Raw genomic sequence first — 25,056 nt, forward strand, 5'->3', positions numbered from 1 at the left:
ACACCGGAAACTACCCTAAATGTGTGATGGCCGCATCATATTGCTGGTGCCGTTGTTGGCTTGAGTTTGTGGCTGAGATTGTGCTGAGTGTTGAGGTCAGAAGACTGAAAGCAGCGAGAGCAGCTGTGAGTCAGCGCCAAGTGGATGATGTCATCAGGAGGACTAGAAACACTGAAACTGAAAGTTGGCTGTGGTTGGATGTTACACCCGAAGAAGTTTCATATTTAAACTAGAAATCTTTGCTCATCTCATTTAATTGTAACACATGGATCGGAGATGCTCTGATCACAATGTTGTGGCTGACTTTTATTTTCTTCTGTAAAGCTTTATGTTGCTTATGATAACTGCTGGATTCCCGTGCAGTCTTGAAAGCTATAGAGGTATTTTTGTTGTTGTTGTTTTTCCTACTTTGGATATGTGTGGAAAAAGAAAAAGAAAATCTAAATTGAAAATATTAGATTTTCCAGACTTTTTTCTTATTCTATTGTCTCAAAGAAACATACCAAAAGTATGGCCTCAAAAAAAAAAGGAGGTTACATTTATATATTGAAACTTAATTTCTTTGTCCGACATGTTAACCAGAAATAAATGCACACTCATTTAGCAATGAATGTTATTTTACTATTTTTCTGGGCTTAGCAAAAATAGTTAGAGTTGACATTTTAAATTGTCTTTCAACACGTCAAAGACAATTTAAACGATGGTTAACATGTTAACAACCATCACCGCACACATAGCACTGCTAATTAGAGGAGGCCGTCTTTGTGTGTATATCCTAGAAAATATCTCTGATTTCCAAGTTCAAAAGGACGTAGCAGAAGAATTTTCCTGCGATGCATTCAGCCTTCCTGTTACCTGATTTGTCTTGATTTCTCTCACCCTGAAGAAACCACAAACATGTTATAAGATAGTATTTTCTTTTCCTTTTTCCCATTTTCATTTCCTTTTTCCTTTTGGACCTTTTCCCTTTTTTTTAAAGCTAACTTTTAGCTGTAGCTATTTTTTCCTTAAGCTATTTCGAACTCTTCTTCACTTGGTCAACAGCATCCACACTGAAGAGTGTTGTTGTTTGCAGGACATGATGATCTCTTACATATGGTGTGTTCACTGATAAGGGAAAAAAACGTTTTAGTTAGATTTTTTAGTTTCTTGCTCACCGATCCCCTGATATGACTGATCCAGTTGGAAATCAACTAGTTCTGGTCACCAGTTAATTTGTTAGCGCCTCTTTAATATGAGATGAAGTGACAGAAAAAATCTCCTTGTCATGTATTTTTAGCTGTTTCTAAAAATTTAGTGTAGATTCTTAAATTAGTTAAAATTTTCATTCTTTATAAGCGAAGTTCACGGGTTAACGATTAAACCATTCAACTTTTTTTTTTTTATATTGAAAAAGAACAAGTGAAACACAAAATAGAAAATATTTGTATTATTTTGACTTTATATGTATTGGTAGTGTTTTGCTTCACAGTTGTGACAATAAAAAAAAGCCAGCAAAAAATCTGGTTATAAAAGCAGCTATTGGAGCTGTTAGTTTATGTTTTTGTAAACTGAGAACCATCGCAGGTCTCTTTCTTGCAGCAAAGCACTTCAGAGAAATCTGATTTCCTGTAGAGGGCATATGTCGAGCTTTTAGAAGCCCTGCTGCTCCCATTTGTTCAGAGGTTAACTCTGTTAGGTGGACTCGCCCTCTCTGGTTTTATGCACCGCAGCAGCCAGCTGCTCATTGGCAGATGCTCCTTGTCGGATGTTTGCATGAGTTTTGACTCCGACTCGCGAGTTAAACAAACATTACTTGCCCTTGGCGATCTTGCCTTTTGTCTGTGTTGTGCTGTCAAACTGGTTGAGCAAAAAGACAAAGAAAAAAAAAATCAAATCTCCTTTTCATTCTTCACTTTTCAATCTCTTGACTTCATTCTTCATATTTTCTTTTAGTGATCAGGTTTTATCGCCATTCCTTTTATTAAATGTATTTTTTCCTCTGCTTTCTAATGTTGCTATAATGAAGTCACATATAGATCATTATCTGTTTCGTCCTATGTCTGGCTGTTTCCCTTCATTTGACTTCTGCTGAACCCAAGTGGAGTGGCTGAGCACCGCAGAACATATATCACCTCCTCCTCCCCCTCCTGCTCTGAATCAAGGACCTCCCATTCTCTCCCTCTCTCGCTCTCTGAATCCGATCCACACTCCCTCTCTCCACCCAGTTTCTCCTTGACAGTGAGTCCTGCAACAATCGGCACAGTGAGCAGGAAACATTGATGTGTTTTTCCTCTTACCTGCCTGTACCTGCCTGCAGAGTAAGTCAAGAGGGGAGCTAAAAGAAAAAGCCGTTCTTTTTTTTTCGATCGGACTTCAACTCCGTTTGCACTCTTTCCTGCTTTACCCGCAGTGGATGCCCTCTGGTTTTCTCCCTGTGGAATACGAATGACTACAGCAGCTTTTCCTTTCGCCACCAGCTGTCTTGCTCAGTTTCTCTACGCAGCTTACATTAGCACTTTGAGGATGTAGCCTTGCCAATTGGACAGATTTTTCAACTGTGACTTTTTGGGGGGGATAAATAGATCAATGCAACCTCTGGGCAATCATTCGATCAGTCGAAATTAAGAGCAGTCGCAGCGGCAGGATCATTACGGTTGTTACAGGGAGTTCAGTCAAAAAAAAAGAATCTATCTGACAATGCCTCGGTAGTTTACTTTGCGTATTGAAGCCGTGTCTTAGAAACCTGTTGGGGGACATTGAAGCAGTTGTTCCAGGGCGATCCCACAGTGCGGTGCCCTTCATAACCACTTCAAAGTTCTGGCCCTGTCTAACCTTTACATGCTCATCTGGGTGCTGTGCCAAGCACATCATACCGAGCATCGAAATAGAGGTTAGAGAACTCTGCAAATTCACTCGGGGCAGACGGCGTGGAGCCTGGACAGCGATGAGTTGAAACTGGAGTCCTGATTGCTCTGGTGGGACTAGACTGTGAAGAGGCCTCGTAGAAGTCAAACAGGGGAGTGTCTCAACCCTGCAACAGTCACGGACCGACTCGTTCTATCTCTGCTGCATCCCCACTCGCCAGACGAGCCCTCTTGTTGTTCCGTCACCTTCCCCGCTACTGCAGTGTCAACCCTGCAACATGCGTCAGTGAGCGCCGAGGACACCGTCCGTCGGACTGCCGTCTCCTCAGCGCGTCTCGGACTCTGATGACTCACAGCTGCTGCGGCGGCAAGAGGCAAGGTTCAGCTCACGGGTTCGGCTCGGACGCCGCGGGCCGTGATGGAGTATCTCGGGGACAAGCTGTCGGTGGCTCACTCTCAGGTGTCGGGATGGATGGGGAACGTGCGCCGCTCCTTTCACGGAGCGCTCAGCTTCCTCTCCGGCTCGGCGGAGAGGGGAGGCGGAGGTGAGGACTTAGCTGGGGGGTTCAAGAGGACCAACTCCCTGCGCTCCCTGGCCTCGCGTAGCAGAGAGTCCATCCGCAGGTTCTCGCTGCGCAGCCAACAGCGTCTGTCCCTGCGCAGACGCACAGCGCCCAACACCCCAATCGCCGTAAGACCCCCACTCACACACACATACTCAGTTAAAACACAGAGAAGTTAACTTTTGGTTCCTGGTTACAGTAAATGCCATGGAGGACGTCAATATGACTCAGAGCTATTTCAATTAACGACATTTTGTCGATGTGACAGCAGTTGCACCTTCACAAGCTTTTTGATCTTTCACTGAGCATGCCAAGAACTTTTACATCTGCTGTCATCTGCTCCACCCTTCTGCTTGTCATCACATATTTCCTTTGCATCTGCTGCTTTCACTGCCTCTGGCTCTAACGAAACTTCATCTCTTTCTTACTACTTGGATTGTTGTCATACTTGCAGATAGGAATGCACCGATTGCAGGTTTCCTGTCATTTGCCGATCATTGATTTTTTTAAAAAACCAACCTGCCGATTCCGATTTTGGCCAATCCCAATGTTTTTGTCCTAAATGTTGCTAAATGTAGCAAGAAAGTCACTGAGTTGGCAGCAGTGGTGTGACTGTTGTTAACTGCGAATGTGCAGACATGACCCGGTGGGCCGGTCTATCAATCAAACCTCTCAGCCGATCACCGATCTGTCAAAATTAAGGAAATCAGGGCTGATTTATCTGCTGGCTTATTTATTGGTGCACCTCTACATACAAATGCATCGATCAGAGCTTTGTGGCCGATTTCGGATCTCTGATTTTTGTAAAGGTCTGAACTGCCGATACCAACTGATTTTTGTTTAAAATTAGAACTGTAGTCATTCTGCCCGTAGGAGTTAAAGGTTTTAACGCCATCTTTAGCATCTTATGTAAGCATTTAGCATAATTAAGCTACCACTGAGTTTTCTAAAGGACTGCTTTTGCCAGGTTGAAAGCAATTTTGATGATGTTTACACCTTCCTGTTATTTGCAGAAGCGTCGAGTTAATTTGCTCCTTCGCCACTGAAACATCCCAATGGCAGCCACAAATTGATGTCTTCTTTGGCAGAAAACCGCTTTTTATAACAAACAAGCTGGTTCCATGAAGTCTAGCTCTCTTGTTTTAAAAAGTCTTTCACAGCTTCTGTGTGTCTTTAGACTTCATTTTTAAGTACTTTGCTGATACATTACATTGAGTCCTCCTTCTTTAGTAACAGTTTCTTCACAGAACAGTGGTAGTGTTTATATATGGGATGTTTATTGATTGATTTTTTTTTTTTTAGTTTATAACCAAATGGTCACCTGTTAGAGCTGGTCAAGCTAAAATATCATCCAATTTCGTTCACCAGATGATTTCTAGGTGCATCTACCGGCCCTCCAGGTCATTTTATTATTAGAAATTGCCTATTGATAGAAAAAAAAGAATGACTAATGACAGTTTTGCTTTTAAAGTTCCCAGAAATATAAAATTTTGTATTTCGGGCTTTCCTTCCCTGGGTTTCATTTCAACTATTCCCTTTGACTGGTCTATTTGGTGGTATATTTAAGTGAAACTACTGCTCTGTATGCGCTGGCACCTATTTATTCAACTGGTGCGCAAACCCAGTATGACTCACAGTTCCTAAAGATAAATAGTGTTTCCGTGGCTTAGTTGGTTTTAGTCATGAACAGCTGTTATTGTTATCTCTGGCCAAAACAGAGCTCCCCATCAGTAAGTGGATAATTTGACAGGGCCAGAGATTCAAACAAAGAAAAATAATTGCTTACTATTTGGAATGGATCCAATTGTAAGACTTTGAAGTCTTTTTCTTGTCCCATTTTCAGAGAAGTGTTTTATCCTGACATTTTGTTTGGTATTAATTCAGAAAAAGGCCCTTTGGGTTGTTGTAGTTACACTAACATACCCCCAGGATTTTGATATATGATTGATGTGACTTCTGTCTTGTTATCACACTATAAATTATCAAGTATTTATGTCAGCCAAACAGTTTGACATGAGATAACTAGCTTGGCATGTTGTGCTGTAGGATGCATGTCTGTACAAGTGGTAGCTGGTGGAAAACTCTAATTAAAGTCATGGAGCAGAGGAAATGTAGCTGTAGCTGGGTGTAAAGAGTACAAACAGTGTTTAACCTCAAAGTGCAACTGGAAATTTGCAACAACTAATTATAGTTGGATTTAAAGGCTGTGACTGCATGTAAGGGAATGGTGTGCTGTTCAGGCTAATCCTGACTTTATCACTTGTTCAGTTTTGGAGCAGTATCAGGACTTTCAGGATTGTCTGAAAGTCCAGAAAGTCCTGATCCACAATCCTTAAAAAGTCTTAAATTCATGCATAAAAATTATGGTCTTAAAATGTCTCAATTTCCTTTTTAAAAGTAAATTGGTTTTAACTATATTAATCACAGGACTTAAATTTTGTCTCAGCATGACTATATAAATACTCTGTTGTTTTTTCTCACAGGGTTTTCTATCAGGCTAAAGGTTAAGTCACCCTCAGACATCTTAATTGCGTTCTGTAACTTTAACATATGCTAACGTACCTTTGCTAGCGAGACGGCTTTTTTATGTCTTTCTATGTCATTGATAAGTGCAAATTTATTTCCAGTTGGTTGGATGACATTTGTACGTTTCTTTGGCGTTATAGGTCTTAAATTTGAGTTGGTGAAATCTGCAGAAACCCTGATGTGATGTACTGTATACTAATTAGTAAGGACACATAGATACATTGGCCGCAGTATCCTTAATTTGGGGAATTTGGTAATCGGTCAATATTTACATGAGAAGCCAATCTAATCGACTGACATTATTGACCTCAATAGTCACTCCACTTTTGCCACCTTTGTGACTATTTAGCCACTTTTAAGACCAAAAAATTGGTATCTGCAGGTCAGGCAATTTGTGCACGCCAACAAACTAAAGTTTATTAGGTACCTCATCTGTTAGCATAGCTATCTCACCATCGGGTCTTGCAGTTGTATTTGTATTTCTTGAACTTGCTCACATTTAGTCACATTAATTCACTGACCTTAAAGTAGCACATAATTGAGAAGTGAAAGAAAAATAAAACCTTGTTTTCCAAATATTTCACAGCTAATCTGAAAAGTGTGGCTTCCATTTATATACATCCTCCCTTTACTTTGATACCCATCAATAAAACCTAGTGCTTTAAGTATCTCACAGTTAAATGATCTGAGAACAGACAGAGTTTGGTAAACTCTGCAAACCGGCGAAGATATGATTGTCTGTCTAAGCTGACAAGGCGAGCATGCTTTACTTGTAAGATATTGTAAAAAATAATTAATTAATTAAAGGCCATTTCTTTGTCTTTCACTACACAATCATTCACTACTTCCTGTAGGTCTACCACGTAAAGTCCCAATAAAATATTAAGTTTGGCAATGTGACAAATTTTAAGAAAAAAAAAAAAGCAGTTCAAGGGCTACAAGTCCTTCTCGCAGTGCGCTCTGCCTGCGCCTGTTCTGTCCTAACATAATCAATAAAATCAGCTGCTGACTTCAGAACCTCCAAGTGACAAATATCTGATCTCAAACAACAGCTTTATTGGCAAAAACATGACGAACAAATCTCAGCCTGAAGCTAATCCGGTAGTTCAGGTCACCAAAAACAAAAAGCTTAAGCCCAGTCAGGTTCTTACATTCTTGCCTTCTGTTCTTCCTAGATACTTTGCTCAACCCTCAGTCTTTGCCTGCACTCGCCACTTGTGCTGTTCTTTCCTTATATAACGCAGTTCAGTGTCTTAATGTAACCTCTCCCGTCATGCAGCTAGAATGTCCATTTGTTGACGTGAGATTAGCTTTAGAGGGAGCGGTTGCTTAAAAATGTGGATATTGATTACTGCACTGAGCATATTTTCCAGATTTAGAGGAAGAGGGAATGGGGTGGTGGCTCACTACAAATACAGCGACGTGGCTAAACGGCCTTTCACTACCACTAATAGGCTTGCAGTATATGAGGGCCCAATAGTCTATAATCTGGAGAAACTCGCTTGATGGCTCATTTAAACTAGCTTTGGCTGCTTCACGGAAGCATATAAACATCTTAGCAGATGTTGACAGTTTGCGTTACAAGCTCAGATTAAAAGACAGCACTCTTACCTAAAGCTAACAGCTCTAACAGGTGCACACACATTCCTCGACAGCGTCATAAACTGAGCCAGGCGCTTGTATCGCCGGTGCCGTTTTCGTGTTAACACATGCATCTTCCTGCCGTTCTCCGCTCACAGATTTAACATCACCGGTCGGGCGCTCGGCGGCAGCGCCCTTCCTTTTTAGATCAGCAGCTGCGTGTTTTCTCACTTTCTCATCGGCTGCCCTTGCAGTCGTTGGATTATCAAACAGAAGTTTCCAAGACCTTGTTCCTGCCCTTTCCTCTGCAGATTGTCAGTCGGACCTTACCCAGTGATCGGCCCTTTCTCTCCTCCATCCTTCCATTCATCCGCTCTTTGTCGAGCCGTTTTCCTTGACACACCCTTCCTGTTCAGGGGAAGCTGAACATTGCTAATGTTATTAAGGAAAAGCCTTCCTACTGATAGCTGTAAGTCATTGCTGCTGGCTACATCAGTTCATTGGCCTCCCAAAGTGTTTGCGGATTGTTTAATGCAATAAAAATCTTGTTTTTGGGGGTGTTTGGCTGAGTTGTGGGCATGTAGATTAACATTGACTGCACAGAAACGGCGTCTAGTTAAAGTTCATCACTAAGGCTATTGTAAGCCCCTTTTGAGAATGACTGACAAAAAGTGAAAGATTACAAATAAGCTGCTATATAATGGAGCTTCTCTCCAACATGTTCCTGCAGAGGCAGAGCCCCAATGCTAAGCTGAGCAGGTATGGGTGTGCTGGGAGTGTCCAGGTTGAGTAACACAAACACACAGCAGTGGAATTTTTCTATCACTACATTTTTACGAGCTCTCATTTAAAGTTCATTTTCCACCACTGATGGCAGAATAAAATCATCGAAAATATGCTCTAAAAACGAGCCAATCACACCCAGAAGCGCAGCTCTGCCGGTTTCAGAGGCGTAAATGTGAAACATCGAGTGCAAAGAAGTATTTCTGGGCTTCGTGGCGTAAAGTGATTTCACTTTGTCAGGTGTGTGTACGCCGGTGTAAATCTGTGAAGAGGAGTTCCTAACACGTTTGTTAACACCTCTGGTAAAAAATGTATAAAAAATTAATAAAAATGCTTTGCTTTATTCTAGTTTCACAATGTCTAAAAAAAAAAAATTTGGACATGTTTTCTCAGAGTGGGAGGAGTCGGTTGTTTATTGCCACACTGTTATGCAGTTTTATCGTTTCCTGCCAGGAAAGGTTTCACTGATTTAATAGCATCCTGCACCGCTGCTCTTTTTCTCACTATCTTTGAGCTGCTCATGCAACCTAAATTAACATTTCTCACAGTTGCACTCTGCCTCACACATTCCTTCTGCTTTTTACCATCTCCCTCACTCTTGTTTTGCAGTTTTCCTGTGTCTGTTCGCACGCTGGCAGAGAAAACAGGGCATGTATTCATGCAGCTCTCAGAAGGAGCTCCCTGACCTGCAATCGGCGGCCATTTGCCCCTCCTGGTCAAGGAGGCCATGTGCGGCTGCAGATCCAGGTGTATCACCTTTCTCTGCCCAACCCTCCGGCTACATCTGAGAGCAGAGGGATTACCTTTTGTTTCTTGCTTTCCTCTGTCTTTACTTGAGCCGGGGTTATCGGTTCAAGTATGGGCGTGTTTTGGGTTTGAGACAGTATGTCCTCTGTACCAGCTTCATTAAAAGAGGCACGGTTCAGTAGGCAGCAAACACTCACCCTCCCATCTGTCTTTTTGTCCCCTCTCCGCCCTGTCTCTATTAACTCGCCCCTCTATCTATCGTTGTCTGCGTTTCCTCCGCAAACTCTGCGTTAGCAACATCAAGTTTACACTGGCCACCTGAAGAGCGCCACCTTTAAACACCCTAACACTTCATTATTCAGAACTTTGTTGTTGCTTCCTTTTTTGATAGACAAACAGGAGTTTGACCTTGGTTTAGCACCAAAAATGTAAATGCCGCACAAAAGCTAGATTATGAACTGTGAAACTGGAATTTGGAGTTGTGTTTCTCCAGATGGTAAGTATTGGTTCAGGTTCGTCTCGCGCACCACAGCGTGAAAGATTCTTTATAATGAGTCAAATAAAAGAACATTTCTAAGCTAAGGTTTTAAAAAGTTAATGTTTCAAAGTCTTGAATATTTTCGTACTGTTCTTATAGTTTCAAGCCGATACCGTGGCTTTGAGTACCGGCAGATACCGACACTGACCCGATGCAATATCAGCAGGAATCATACATACTTTTATTACCTATTTGTAGTATGGGATGCTAGAAAAGGCCTGATGAAGTGGTATTACACAAACAGAGAACAATAGTGCTGGATAGAAGCACTACTGGATAGAAATGCTGTAGCTGTATTCTTCTGTTGGAGATTTTAGATGTAGGCCGATGTTCATTTTGTGGCTCGTATCGAATTCATTTCCAGTATCAACATCGGATCGTATATCGGGTAATGCAGTGTTGCACCTCCCCACTTATTATTGCTCATTAGGAACCTAAAAGAAAACTTCTAAGCATCTTATTTGCTTGCAACATAGACAAACTTGGCTAAACATAGGGGGCAGTGTAGCGCAAAGCTGAAACCTATGTCCTTCAAAGCAACCACAACTTCCTGTCAGGAATTAAGCATGGTGCTAGCAGGTTCATTTGTGTGAACAGATACATAGGTTGAACTACGTTTAAATAGCATATCATTATATAAAGTAAGACGGTGTCATTTAGAAATCATGTCAAAGTGAGTATGCTGCCATATTGGCGCATTACTGTAATTCAGAGACCCCAAATCTCCATCTTCCCATGCACACATGCAAACACTAACATGACTTTTTCTCAGGTCGCCACTTTAGTTGGAGTTTTTACAATAGTTTAGTGTTTAGTTTAGTTTTCATGTTGATGAAAGACCAAAACACATAAAATGTCTTTGTTTTCTCAGATATTCAAGTGTGGACTAGACTTAATGTGACAGCAGTGGGATAACTGAATGTCTTATTGATTTTAAAAGTTTGACTTTTTAAAAATCCTGGTATATTTTTGTACTGATAAAGAGGCCATTCCTTTAAGTAACCAAATAATATCAGTTTGTTGTACTTGTGCTACTCCATAAAAAGCAGAATGGTATGAATGTGTAACAATCTGGAAATAAGCGGTGAAAAACAACTGCTGTATTTAGTTGGTCTGTCAATCTCTATCATGAGACTATAAAACAGAGCTATTTTTAGTCAAGGTTATTGTGTTGTGAGAATCTCAGGCTATGCCTTATGTAGTCCTGCAAATATAACAACCATGTGGCTTAAAAATACTCTAATTGTTTATTAGGAAAGGCTGATGATGGCTACGTTAGTCGCTGTTGGGCACATTTAAAGAGACGCAGCAGGAGCTAAAACTGTCAGTCACATTTAGTTTCGCCAAGCTGCAAACCAGATCTTTGTCTGCTGTAAGTATAACTTTTTCCCACCGCAGAGCAAAGCTACGTTAGCCAACAACAGCACCCGCGCCACCAGCAGTAACCAAGACAACCAACCCGTTCCGATTATTCTTGGTTCTGTTCCCAAGTCGCAGCGACATGCCTTGATGTGCGTTTCTAGAAGTTCACCGCAGAATCACAGGCAGTGCCTCGGATCAGAACATCCGGCTCTGGCTCTCGTCATCCTCCTATCGTCTCATTCTTCTGTCTCTTGCTCTCGGCTCCAGGTGCAGCAGAAGCAGAGCAGCGAAGCAGACTCAGGAACTCCTGTTCGCGACACAGACAGTCAGTATGGGACCTGGGAAACAGAACTGCGCACTGACGACAGGTAACACACACTGTTTATTTGGATTCAGCAATACAAGTCATGGAGTAATTACTAAGCCTGTCACCATAAGCAATTAATCACATGAGAAATTAAAATTAGCTCTATTATTTCCATTCTGATGATTTAATATTTTTTTGAAGGATTTTTTTTTAACAGAGTTCTTAATCCGTTTTATTTATGTTTTTTGTTGTAAGTAGTTTTTATTCTGTTGTGTTTTATTTTGGCTATTTAAAATATCTTCCAGTTCCAGTGTTTCAGGATTCTTTGCAAAATTAAAAGTTTATTGGTCTTTCAGAGGGCAAACTTGAATTATTATGACATTATCAATATATTACTTGAAAATGGTCTTGAAACAAAAAATATTGTTTATTGCAATAACTTCTGGGACGATTTATTATCAAACTGTTATCCTGAGAGGAGTAGCAATTACTTTTAAACCCTTTAAGGACAGAAGTAGAACAGCAGTGAAAGATCGGAGGATAAAGGGGTTTTGTTAATATTTTTAAGCAAAGATAAAATTATTATGGGCTGTTATGTTATTTCAAATCCAGCATGTTCCATGACAGACAGAAGTTGAAAGCTCAAAGTAGTAATAAAATGTTATACCTATTTTATACTTTTGCAGACTAACTGAACCTCAAAAATGTCTCAATATGTTGTAGAAAATATTGTTATGGTTGCCTTTGGTAGATGTTGAAGCATCATCAGGTACCTAAAATATATCAGATTTTGACTAGTTTGGGATGTAAATTCAGGCTCCTCCTGTTATACTCAATACTGACACCCTTGTTTGTTTTAATGAATAAAATGGTTTATTTAGGATTACTTGTATGGTGGGTTTTGTTTGGCTTATATAATTTTCCCTGTTTTTCTTTGTTGAAGCACTTTGTTTTAGATATTTAGGACCGAAACACATCTATATTTCTTTATATTTCCTACTTAATGTAATGAAACGCCTCCAATCAATCCTGTTGTTCTGTCCAACTTTAGAAAACCTCCAGGCGTTTCTGTGAATGATGTTCGTACTGTACTGCATAATTTAGAGCAGCCTAATTATGCCATTAATGAAACTTGCACACAGAATGTTAAGTTGTAACAAAAAGCCCAAAACCTCAGTTCAGACAAAATGATTGAAGTGATGCGATACAGAAAACATAAAAATCTGCTGCATGTTTTTTCTTTTCAGCCCATTTCTGTTGCAAAACCAGAACCCAAGTTCTCTTTAGACCTTTTACCTTTTAATCTGCTTGCATGCTTATTAGTGCGTTTGTAATTATTTTCTGTGTCATGACAACAGAAAGGATAACAGTTTAAGGTGATAGTTTTCACCTATTTAACTTTTTACCCTCAGTGAAAATGTGTCTGCAGTGTGTTTGGATGCATAGCTGTTCAGGAGAAGGATAAGAAATATTATCCTTCTTCTGAAGGATAATATTTCTCCTGATGTTTTCTGTTAGAAAACATCCGGATAATTAGTAAGTGCCTTATGTGTGGCAGAAGCCTGCCACCATGTGGATCAGTGTTGTCATGTTCAGGGGAACAATTTATGTCAGTTAATACATTTCAATGACAGAAAATAAAACTTTACTTTAATTAACTATCACATTCAACAATAGCAGTGTTGTAGTTTTATGATAAATCTCTGACCTCGTCAGAACCCAGCAGAGTTACTTGGTCAGCTCTTCTGAAACAGAACCGTCATTCACATTTGACAAGTGAACCCAAACCTAATGAATTATTAATACCCACTGAACGTTTACACATTTTACACATTGCAACCATAAGCCTTAATGTATTTTGTTGTGATTTATTAAATTTTTTGTGGTCAAAATCTTTAGGAATAAAAACCTGAAATGTTCGGCGTACATTTTTATCCAGTCCTCCTGACACAATGCTGGGTAGAATCAAACCCGTGTAAAATTTTCCTAACATGGGTTTGAACATCTAGAGAATGACGGTCAGATTGGCTCAATCATCAATTCTGGACTTTGGCTGGGACATTCTAACACATGGACATGCTTTCGTCTCATTTTATTGTAGCTCTGGCTGTATCTTGATGAAATGGGAACCTTTGTAATCTCTAAGCGTGCATTCACACTACGCCTGCACAATATTACTGCAATGGCAAAATCAGGAGCCTCATATTCCTCTTTTCTAGGGTTGCACCAATAAATCGATTTCCTTAATTTTTGGAGATCGGCCAGTACTTGGCAACTTTGTTGCTGTGTTTGGTAATTTTTCAGACAAAAAAAAATTGGTATTGGCCAAAATCTGATCAGGTAGTTTAAAGTTCGGTGATCGGCCAGAAAACTGCGATCGGTGCAACCCCGACTATTTTCTGCTTTTCTGTCTTTCTCACCTCTTCATATACTCTGCCCACAAATTCATTTTTGCTCGATTCAAGCATCTGCTGCTGTGAAATATTACATTAGCATATAAAATTACTTTTTACATGCTAAAATGTATTTTTTTTTATCATGTTGTTGCAGCTTGAAACAGTGTCTATTGTCATAGGAACATCCTGTCAAGCAGAGTTTCAATCTTAGCCTCTAAAGGTTCCATCTCTACTATCCTGTGAAATTCTTTTTGCGGTAAATTGAAAAACACAGCTATTTCCAGTAGTTTTTATAACCCAAAGCTTTTTTTTTTTCTTCTTTATTTTTTTATTCTGTGGTAGCCTCACACCTGCCACTCCAAGTTCAGAAAGCAATCTCAGCCCCTCACCGAGGAAGCCCACTCCTCTGCCCTCACCAGGCGGTCAGACCTCGCAGTCAGAGACCAGCACGACGGACGGCCCGTCTCCCTCCTCCTCTGACAGCCAGCCACTTGATTTCCCCAATGTGAGTGTGAACGATCGTTTCATCGCAAGATTCGGGTCACAGCTGTCTGTCTGATGTTTTTCGTGACTGCAAAAGCACTTCTATTTTCAACTCTTTTTTTTTTTTTCATCCTCTCCTTACGACCCTGATAATCAGGCTCCAACGACGCTGCTGGATAACAGCGCTCTGCGCTCTCGAGTCCAGCTGGGGAAGAAACGAGCCCAGCGCGTTCGGCCGTCCAAGGCGGCCCGGCCGAGCGCGGCGTCGGCTCAGGGAGACGGTGGAGACGCAGACAGCTGGCTTTACAGAGACTCAACAGGTTAGAAAATAAATAAAAGCAAATGATGCTGCGTGTTTGTTTGTTTGTTTTCTCAACTGTGGGGAAAAAATAAATAAATCAACTGGAGCGTCCTCCGTAGTGGGATTTTCCACTGGGAAGATTAATACAATATTGTCACAACATGGTGACAGTTTCAACAAACATGTAAAAAATAAAGATTTTTTTTTATATAGAAGTTACATATTACAGCTTTTAAGATCAGTGATCAGTCAGGAAACTGCAATCAGGGCTCACAGCTTTCACTAGTTTATTGCTACCAATATTATTTATTTTATTTGTTGTAAAACTAACATAAAAATGACATGCGTTATAAAATTTACTTGGGAATAAAAAAGAAAAGAAAAACAAAGTTTGCAACCACAGTAATAAAAATACATATTGGAGAATATACAGTTATCACACCAACAATGGGGCGACGCAGGTTCTGATTTAGTGGGGAGGGATTTCTTTTTTTTTTTTTGGCCCGTTCCAGCGGCCGAGCCTTTTTAGTAGATGACCATCTGCTGATTGGTGCTTTGGTTCCGACAGAGGCGAAGGCGGAGAGTAAAAACGACGACTCCGAGTCCGAGGAGCCGGCCAAGCGAGCTGAGGCGGGGCCCGCCGGTCCCCCTCAGCCACAGAGGGTCGCTCTGTTCCCAGGAGTCGACCCTTCTGCTTTAAAGGTGAGCCAGCAGATCAGTGCACTTTGTGACGCATCTATCATGCATGGATCTATACTGCCTCACTGTTCTTGGGTCTGTAAAAGGTATTCAAACCACATGCTCTCTTTCATTTGTTGTCAGGTTACACCTACAAACACCAGTTAATGTTTTCAGTCGTAGACAAACACAAAGTTGTCAGACTGAAGAGAGCCTGTGAACGTTTTAAGTTTTAACCAGTAAATATTTTTTTATCTAAACAATCCTTCTCTATAGCTATATTGCAAAAATACACAATCTTACCAAGTATTTTTGGTCTAGTTTCTAGTGCAAATATCTTGGTACACTTGAATCGTTATTTCACTTATTATAAGATATTTTCCCCTTGTTATAAGTGAAATAATCTGCCAGTGGAATTATTACTTTTTCATCAATATTAAGGAATTATTGACTTAAAACAAGTTACATTTAAGTTGATTTTGCCTCATTTCAAGTGAATTCATATATTTGCACTAGAAAGCAGACAAAAAAAATACTTGGTAAGACTTTGTATGTTTGCGATTCTAGTTGCGCTGGAAGGGAAACCTTTGACACGGCGCGGTTAAAGAGTTTTTTCCTCCACACAATGTTTCGCATGCAGGCCAAAAAGTTAAATGTTGCTCTCATCTTTTCCATAGCAGCTACTTCTTCATGTGCGTTCTGTCCGCTGTGTGGCTTGTGACAAACTGCAAACAGGACTGTTCAATGGCTTTCTTCTTTTGAGATGTTGAAATTAAACGGAGGTTTAATGCAAATACATGTCACACTTTATCTTTATTTTTAAATATTGTACAAAGTCTGTGTCATTTTCCTTCCTCCTCACATTTATTCAGTGCATATAATCCCCCACGATATAAATTGAAGATTGCGGTTGTGCATATGGATACTTTTTGTTGCTGTGGCGTCACGTTTTTTTCTCTCTTTTTGCCGTAACGCCTGAATATTTTCCCCCTGTCTTCAGGCCCAGCTTAAGAAGAGGGCCGACTCTGACAATCAAACCGACGGTCCGCTTCCCTCTCCCTCCCAGCAGTCCCGCTCACCCAAGTCTCCATTCCTCCCCCGCGCGGCGCGTGTGCTGCCCCCACCTGGTGGGAAAGAAAACGGGTAAGAAACGCCAGCTGTACCTCTCTCTCTGTTGCCGTCTCTTGTTCCCCTCCACGGCTTTTCTCTCCTGATTGTTTATGGTGATTTATTGTTGCGCCTCCTGCAGCCAGGAGGACTCCCCGCAGTGGCTGAAGGAGCTCAAATCCAAGAAGCGCTTGAGTCACCTTGAGAATGAAAGCTAAGTAAACAAAGAGGTAAATTGTTTGTTGATTGTTTTCTGATTATTTTGAGTTCATATGAAATATTGGTGTATTTTTTTTAATCTGTATTTTCTTATTCTTTGTGAAAGGTTGCCTTAACAGATGAATCTGTAAGAAAAAAAAAAGCCTTAACATTGGATCCAGAGAGGAGAAGTGGATCTACAGCTGCTGATATACTTTTTTTTTTTTCACGAATTACTTATTTTTCTCCCTTCCTGGGTTGCTAAATGTGCATGGTGCCTTTTTTCTTTTTTTAATTGAAAATCTATTACGGTAAAAAGGAAAACAAGCAAGGACGACTTCACACTCGAACCCATTGAGATCCTGCTGACGAACTCTCTCCTCGGGAGAAACGAGGACGACGGAGAATAAAAGACGCCGCATTTCAGGAGACACTGAAACTCGAGGGACGGCGATGCGGCGCCATCGCCCGCGAGAGCGTTCACGACGGTCACACAATCATTGCCATAAGAAAACATTTCAGACAACTAATGAGGTTTTGAACATGGAGAACAAATCGTCGCCGGCTGACTCGTCAGCGGGAACGTGTCAATAGAAGATGTTATATTTGTATCCGAGAGCTAGTTTTCGAGGAACGTAAACGGTAAGATGCGTCACTACATTAGAGGCTCCTCAGATTTTTACTCTGACACACTCCACAGCCTCAAGAGTCGCTGCATATTGTATATAGTGTTTGTTTTTTTTGTTGTTGTTGTTGATGAGGGATTGGGGGCTTTTGGACAAGCGGCCTTCCATCTGTCAATCATGCACAAAACAAATCAGCACAAATGCGTTATGAGTCGACCCGTTTCTCCTCCTCTAACGGACTGAAGCGTAACGGCTACAAGCGTCCGATATAAGCCATACCGTCGCCTGGTTTCTCTCGCATCTATCATGCGTTTCCAACAGATGTGCAATCGTCCCACTGTTTGGTCCCCATTCGGTTCGCATGCACAATCTTTCCTGTCTCATCAGGGCGTTGGCTCAAACCTCTCACTACGCTACCTTCTGTGATTTTGTTTCTTCTTCTTTTGCTCCAATCAAATGTGAACATTTTTTTAAGCGGCCTCCCCCTTATTACTCTCCCACAAAGCACTTTTGTCACTTGATGCACTACAGCACTCGACGTCTGCCTACCTGACCCCCTGACCCCTCTTCTCGTCGGCCATGTCCTCTGTTTTCGTTCAGCTCGCTCGTGTAAATGCAAGTGGATATGTCGATGGAGGCTTTCTGAGTGATTGAACCTGGTTTTGGATATATGTAAAATTATTTTGTTATGGATTTTGAGGGGTTTATTTTTTACGTTTTTCTTTTTTCTTCTTTTTTTTTATTTGAAAGTATGTTTATTACACTCTGAGTTGTACTGGCCAGTGTCCTAAAGCAAATAAATTCTTAATAAAACATTTACTTGACTTGATTTAGAGCCCCAGCACGACTTTATTATGTCTGTGGACGTTTGTTTTCCCAAGATCTCCAACAGATTTTGTTTTTACCCCCAGAAAAGTGCGGAAATACTTTTGACAAGTGAAAGTGTGTTGATTATATATAAAAAGTAGGGATGTACTGGAAATTTTGGCAGATACAGATAACCGATATTATTTCTATTATGGTCGATAACCGATATTCACCAGTATTATACAAACATTAAAATCGGGCCAGTTTCACTTATCAGACTGATACGATATGTTAAATAGCTAACATTGGCCAATACCGATGTTGGTGCCGATATATCCTGCATCCCTAATAAAAACCGATGAATGCATTACGCAATGCGAATGCATTGTGTTTTGTTTTGCATAGTTTGAGTAACTTCACTGTCAATGTATGAAGGCATTGACACTCTTCTAATCTCTTCACATTACAATTGTGCCAGAACACACACTCAAGGATCAATAAACTTTAAATTCTAATGAACATTTAACATTTGAACGGGAAGACGTTTTAAACAGCCAAAATAAATAAACAAATAAAATGAATTATGACGTCACCATAAACAAACAGGGCTAGTTGAGACCAAAGAACCCATTGCAGAAAGAGAAAAGAGAAAAACAAAAGATCATGCGATGAACCAATTTATTGTCTATTGAGTCATGCCGACATGCAACTCCTCCTCCTAAAGGCCAGATTAGTTTGACAAATCAGTCGACCTTTCAAAGACAGAATTACACAAGCATTGGCTTTCTTACTACGTAGTTGACTTCTAAAGGAAAGCAGTTGCTGGATTTTATTTAGGGGCATCGAAACTGGTATTTAATTAAGATCGTTATTTGTAAAAAAAAAAAAAAAGAAAAGTGAAATCTATGTATTTCCTTTTTTTTGCAGCTATTAGCTCCTTTGTTTTGGTCTAGCTTAATAAAATATGCTGAAATGTCTGTTTGTAACGTGGTAAAATATGAAAAGTGGGGTTGGTAAAATTGGGGTGCGGGAAAGCCTGCGTGTGTGTTTGTGCTGAGCAGGCCTGTTTGCTGAATCCTCTTGGCTCTCTCCGTGTGTGCCCACACACAGAGCTCGCTGGCAGCCCGGGCGGCCGGCTGGCAGGACGGGCGGACGGGCAGGGCAGCCCGTGCCAACACAGCTGCCTATTGAGAGGCAGCGTTACGGACACAATGTGAGCGACAGACTTGCTGTATCAACAGCTCCCCCTTTTCTGCTGTTGTGGCCAGAAATAAGCCATAAATACCCCCCCTCTTCGTCTCTGGCCTCTAATGGCTCGACCCCTCCAAACACCGAGTGGCACAAAAGCAGAGGGACGCTACCACTTCCTTTCAGGCATACCAAGGTAACAAAATTAATAAATAAATAAAAATCGTTGTTGTGGACGACAGGGATCAATAATATTGGCATTTTATCTGCTGGGCATTGGAATTAGACGGTGTTACAACAACAACAATCCAGCTTTGGATTTATTTATGGATGGTGACTATCCATGGTGTCTAGTTACATTTACTCAAGTTACTTTTTGGAAAAAAATATACCATTTACTACGCTGTACTTTTTTACTTTTACTTGAGGATTTTTATTATGAAGCATCGCTACTCTTGAGTAAAATTTCTGGATTCTCTGCCCAGTGAGAGTAACTTCACTGAATGGAGAACAAGCCGGTTTTAACCAAGTTTAATTCACCAGACGCACACACCTGCAGTTTCTGTTAAAAACTTTTTACCCTTAATGAAACTGATTTGGAAAATGTATCGTTTGCCTGATTTTGTTGTTTTGTAATTATGTCATTTATATGGACTATTTTCTTCTTTACATGTAAGATACCAAAATTTCCAAACAAATTTATATTTTCCGGCTGCCTGGTTATGTATTTTCAGTACTTGAGTACCAAATACTTTTTCACTCTTCAGTAATTTCTTGGATGGCTACATTTTACTTTTACTTGAGTAAAAAATATGTTGAAGTCGGGCTACTCTTACCTGAGAACAACTTTTGAGTACTCTACCCACCTCTGCTCATAAAGGACAATCAGCTAGAGGAGAAAAACAGTTCCTGGCAAAAAAAAACGTCTCTCCTGATGCATCCATATCTGTTGCTGTGTGACTGCTTTATGGATGTTGCTCTGTCCGTGTGTGTGCGGCTCCCAAACAGTGGAGGAGCAGTGGATCAGGAGGATGTCGGAGCACCAGAGCGCCCCGGAGCAGCTTGCTGCTGGGAAGAGCCAGGGTGGAGCTGGAGCCGCGTATAAGGTACCGCAGCAGCTTTCTGCACACAGATTAAACCTTGTTTGTCCAAAATATAACTACTGTTATCTCCAGTTGCGTTTTGACGTCTATGAATAAAAATAAAGCACTCTGCAATAACACAAAGTTCTTACCAAGTATTTTTTGGTCTAGTTTCTAGTACAAATTTCTTGGTACACTTGAAATGAGGCAAAACTAACTTAGTAGTAACTTCTTAACAAGATGTCAGAGCTTCTTTTAAGTCAATAATACCTTAATATTGATGAAAAAGTTCTTGTTCCATTGGCAGATTATTTCTTGTTAAAAGTGAAATAATTTGCCAGTGGAACTAGTAGTTCTTTTTAATCAACATTAAGAAATTATTGACTTAAAACAAGCTGTACATCGCTGAAAAGTTACTCGCAGGTTATTTTTGTCTAACTTCAAGTGTGCTAGAATATTTGTACTAGAAACTGGACCAAAAATATTTGGTAATAACTTTGTGTTTGTTCAGTGTAGCTTTAAAAAAAAAAAAAATCAGAGATGGAGAGAACGCAGTGGATTTGACACAATGAGAAAGACCTCATTTCTGTCCAGGTGGTGGTGTTTGAGTTTGAAAATTTCCAGGGCTGTAAGGCGGAGTTTTCCTCAGAGTGCAAAGATGTGACGGAGAAGGGACTGGAGAAGGTCGGCTCTTTGATCGTGGACTCCGGGCCGTGAGTAATGCTCCATCCAGTCCCCTTGAAAAACCTCTGCTGTATTACGCGGCCCAGCTGAAGAAGTTAAACCCCACCTTCCCACCCTCCACCCGTTTCTGTTGCTCAGCTGGGTGGGGTATGACCGACATGGGTTCACAGGAGAGCAGTTTGTTCTGGAAAAAGGCGAGTATCCACGCTGGGACACCTGGACCAACAGTCAGCGCAGCTTCTCCCTCCTGTCGCTAAGGCCTCTTAAAGTGGTGAGTGACGCATTTCAGGTTTGTTGCGTAATTCTTCCTACCATAGCCGTGCTGCTTTGTTGTTGTTTTGATTAGGTAACAATGACTGCAGACATTTGTTTCTGCTGTTTAGGATAGCGCTGAACACAAGCTCCACCTCTACGAAAGCCCTGGCTTCACCGGCAGGAAGATGGAGATTGTTGATGATGATGTGCCCAGCTTGTGGGGCCACGGTTTTCAAGATCGGGTAGCGAGTGTCAAGGCTCTCAAAGGAACGTGAGTTCTTTCAGAGTATCTTATAATAATAGCTTTATTTTTGTTAGGTTTTTTTTTCTTTCTCACTGATTTTAACTATTTTGTTGCTAGAGTGTGTAACTTAGTGCCTCATCGGAGGGTGAGGATGTTTTTTTCTCAGTATTCCTTGTTAAAAATGTTACAGTCTCAGAAGCAGCCTTACTGTTTTTCACTCCACCATTTAAAACAGGGGTGCCACATGGACCAAAATCGTCAGTTCAAGTGTTCATATACAGTATATATGTATATTTAAAAAGTGTTCAAATAATTTTTCCTCCAGTTTGCTTCTTATTCTGGGTTTGATTGAGAAAAAATGAACAAATATTTAGTTTCTTTTCTCCTAAAATAAAAAAAAACACTTGCTGTATTTAGCATTTGTTTTAATAAAACAGATTTGAGTCCACCAAGGTGTACTTTAGAGTATACTGTAGGTCAATGAGTAAATGAGTCATATGTTAACTGCTAATGAGCCATATGCTAGCTGCTAATGAGCCATTTGCTAGCTGCTAATGAGCCATATGCTAGCTGCCATTGGCTTATTTGCTTATTATGTTGCTAGCAAGCGAACTAGCTAGCAAGTATTAGCAGCTTGTTACCAATAGCTTTAATAGCTTGAGTTGTAGAGCGCAGTGAATGAAGATGTTTGCGCCCTATCAGGTCAACTTTTGCCTGATAGAAAGTAGAATATATGAGATTATATAGTCCTGCCATTACCAAATGTATGACCTATGATTAATGTATTTGAGGCCAACTTACACCATCTTTAAAGAATTTAAGACATGTTAAGTCCCTGGTTTTAGATAAATAAATTTACGAGTGTTTAAGAATTTTAAGGATGCCTCCCTGCCAAAGAGCCCAAGGAGCAGCTCCTGTCTGAGGTTTTTCCAGGAACAAACCCCTGCGTGACTCCTTCTGTGTTTGTCCAGGTGGGTGGGCTACATGTACCCAGGCTACAGGGGCCGCCAATACATCTTCGAACGAGGAGACTTCAAGCACTGGAACAACTGGGAGGCCCCCTCTCCCCTGATCCAATCTGTCCGACGTGTGCGGGACATGCAGTGGCACAAGAGAGGATGTTTCATCATTCCTGACCCCGACCCCGCTCCCGCCCCTGCTCCCGGCCCAGACCCTGATCCGGCTCCTGCTCCGTCTCCGGCTCCTCCTGCCCCTCCCGCGACAGCCGGGGCCAGCTGAGCGGGATCCTCACCTGCCCTCTCAAACTCCAGCTCTGCCCCAAAGTGCCGGCCCTCTGCCCTCACCTAACCATGGCAAACTCTACTTGTAGCCAGTCACGAGTGCCATGTGTGTTTCACTGGCAAATAAAGGTTGTTTGACCTGAAATCTGTTGGTGATGTTATAATTGTGTTGCAAGTTGGACATTTTCTTTCCTAAGATCTGCAAAAAAAAAAAAAAGAATCCAGAACATAAATGTAAAATTGGCCTCTATTTAAAAGTAATTTATACTGTAAATTTTGAGATTTTTTTGGTTTTTCCATGAAATAAACCACAGTTTTGTTTCAACTATATTTGCTTTTTAGCCCCATGTGCTACTTTTGGTGACTGTTTTCCTATTTTAGTCTGCTGCATCAGATCTCATCCAGTCTTAGAAACACATGACTGATTCAGTGAATATGCGGATATGCAGCAACGGAAATGATGTCACGCTGTATGTATGCTTGCTATTAAAATAGAGTGCACCAATTTCCCTGCCGTAGGCATCATTGTTAATTTTAAAGTAAATGACTCTCAGCAGAAACTAGATATTTACATAAAACATGTGACAATGTGAAAGGACACGACCGTTTTATTCCTCACTGTCGACAATTAATCGGACTAACCCTTTCTTGTTTTAAGCTACGATTACCAAACTTACTTATATTTGATAAAAGCCAGAATGATTAGCATTTCTAATATGTTTATTCTTAAATTTATATAAACTAGAATTACTACACCTTTTGGGAAAACCCAAATCTTGACGTCAATATTTTGTAAGTGTCTGATTAATTAGAGATTCATTAAAAAAAAAACAGAAGGCTTGCATGCACAAGTTTGGATTTCTTGTGGTTTTGGATAATATGCATATGGGTCATAATTATACATATGGGCACAAATATAAACATCCACCTCCATCTCTATTCAGCATTTTTCAGCTTTTGCTTTATTGTCCCACTTAAATGTTTCAGGTCATCAAACTATTTTTCAATTAAGCATAGATGAGTAAATATAGTAGATGATGATTTCATTTATTGATGGGGAATAAAGCTATTTAAACCAGTCTGGCCCTTTGTGGAACATGAACTAACCCCCCTTTAAAATCACGAATTAACTGGAATCAAAAAGCGGTGGATTTTTTAAAATCTGAGTTTATTCACTCGTCACACTTAGACTAAATTACTACCAGATCTTGACTCCTAACAACATAAAGAAAGCCGAAACATCTCAAAAAGCATCCCATAGTGCTCCAGTCTAAATTCAAGAATGGATAGAAAACTGAATCATTGCACATTGTTGTCATCGACTGTCCAGGCCAGTTTGTGATTTGTTCCAGCAAACTCGGGTTTCGCTACAGGACAATGATACTAACAAGTCCACATTTCAATGTCCCAAAAATGAAAATATGAATATTTTGAAGTGGCCAAGTCATAGCCTGGACTTAAGTCTGATGTGAATTCTGCAAGGAAGAGTGTGTAGAGTAAAGTGATATAAAAAAAACTCGTTGCCAGTTATCTGAAACGCTTGGAGGACGTTGTTGCCACCAATGATGGCACAATCAATCGTTAGTTAGGGGCCGTTACTTATTTTCTTTTTTACATAGTTGGTTTGTATAGTTTTTTTTTTTCTCTCATAACATTTAAATGCAACAAAGAAGCAAAAACAGAACTAACCTGGCTGTGTGTCAACAGTCTGCAGTTCATGACAGGATTATGACTCTGTGGTTTTAGCTCAACATCCCAACAAATTTTCTTTCACCTGAAGGTAACGCTTGTGACAGATGGTTGAAAACTGGTAAAAGCTGAGTGCTCTGTGTTTGGACAGTAGTTCTTAACACTCCTGAAGAATTGGCATTAGAATAGTCACATCAGGCTCCACAGCGCCCTGACCTTCATCTCCTTGGAAACAGATGAATATGCTGCGCCTAAAACCCAGGTCTGTCTAACAAAACCAGCTTAAATTAACTCTAAAAATTCTGCCTTGATGAACGGCAGCATTTGAAGAGACATTAACAAAATACAGATGATGCTGTCGGTATATGCATGAAGAGATCCGGGGCAATTCATCAGCTCCTTTGAGTATGATCATTTTTAATTTTCTTGTTTATATCCTCTTTTTTCTATTTGTAGTCAAATTTCTCTTTAAAACATGTTCCCTTTCATTCTGTAATGTTTTTACTGTAGTCTAAATTCAGATGTCACTGTAGTGGCAAATCACATAACTACCTGAGGTCATACAAACAAAATATACTTGTAATAATTTTATGATTGTCAAAAAAAGAAAATTCATCCAGAAATAAAAATTGTGACTGCTAAAATTCTGAAGATTTATTTTGGTTTGCTTCAGCTTCATCATCCGCAACGATCTTTGTCACGACTTTGTGGTCACTAGAATCAAACATGCTGTAATCTTTTCCAACCTAAATGCAAACGAGGTGTTTAAAGAGACTGTACCAAAATCTGTCAAATGTCCTCATGCTAGCTGATTAGCTTGACTC

General features: G+C 40.4%; 2 protein-coding genes across 2 annotated transcripts in view; both read left to right on the forward strand.

The window, feature by feature from the left end:
* LOC116729544 (nuclear-pore anchor) overlaps positions 1-17,871 on the forward strand; it is a 33,691-nt gene extending 15,820 nt beyond the window's left edge. The window contains exons 7-13 of the mRNA XM_032578170.1: positions 11,214-11,314; positions 13,992-14,154; positions 14,290-14,452; positions 15,002-15,135; positions 16,112-16,254; positions 16,361-16,448; positions 16,544-17,871. Of these exons, the coding sequence (XP_032434061.1) occupies positions 11,214-11,314; positions 13,992-14,154; positions 14,290-14,452; positions 15,002-15,135; positions 16,112-16,254; positions 16,361-16,436 (780 nt within the window). The 3' untranslated portion in view covers positions 16,437-16,448; positions 16,544-17,871. The remainder of the gene's footprint in view (positions 1-11,213; positions 11,315-13,991; positions 14,155-14,289; positions 14,453-15,001; positions 15,136-16,111; positions 16,255-16,360; positions 16,449-16,543) is intronic.
* Positions 17,872-18,475: 604 nt separating this feature from the next.
* crybb3 (crystallin, beta B3) lies at positions 18,476-22,871 on the forward strand. The gene is made up of 6 exons (XM_032578184.1): positions 18,476-19,233; positions 20,046-20,143; positions 20,714-20,832; positions 20,942-21,074; positions 21,187-21,329; positions 22,274-22,871. The coding sequence occupies exons 2-6, from the start codon at positions 20,069-20,071 to the stop codon at positions 22,539-22,541; spliced, it is 738 nt and encodes a 245-aa protein (XP_032434075.1). The 5' UTR covers positions 18,476-19,233; positions 20,046-20,068; the 3' UTR covers positions 22,542-22,871.
* Positions 22,872-25,056: the final 2,185 nt, after the last annotated feature.

This window comes from Xiphophorus hellerii, chromosome 12, assembly GCF_003331165.1.
Source record: "Xiphophorus hellerii strain 12219 chromosome 12, Xiphophorus_hellerii-4.1, whole genome shotgun sequence".
NCBI lineage: Eukaryota > Metazoa > Chordata > Actinopteri > Cyprinodontiformes > Poeciliidae > Xiphophorus > Xiphophorus hellerii.

Coding starts and splice junctions, on each gene's coding strand:
- crybb3 (XM_032578184.1), top strand. CDS start 20,069: ATGTCGGAGCACCAGAGCGCCCCGGAGCAGCTTGCTGCTGGGAAGAGC. Junction 20,144..20,713: donor GAGCTGGAGCCGCGTATAAG/GTACCGCAGCAG, acceptor ATTTCTGTCCAG/GTGGTGGTGTTTGAGTTTGA. Junction 21,330..22,273: donor GTCAAGGCTCTCAAAGGAAC/GTGAGTTCTTTC, acceptor GTGTTTGTCCAG/GTGGGTGGGCTACATGTACC.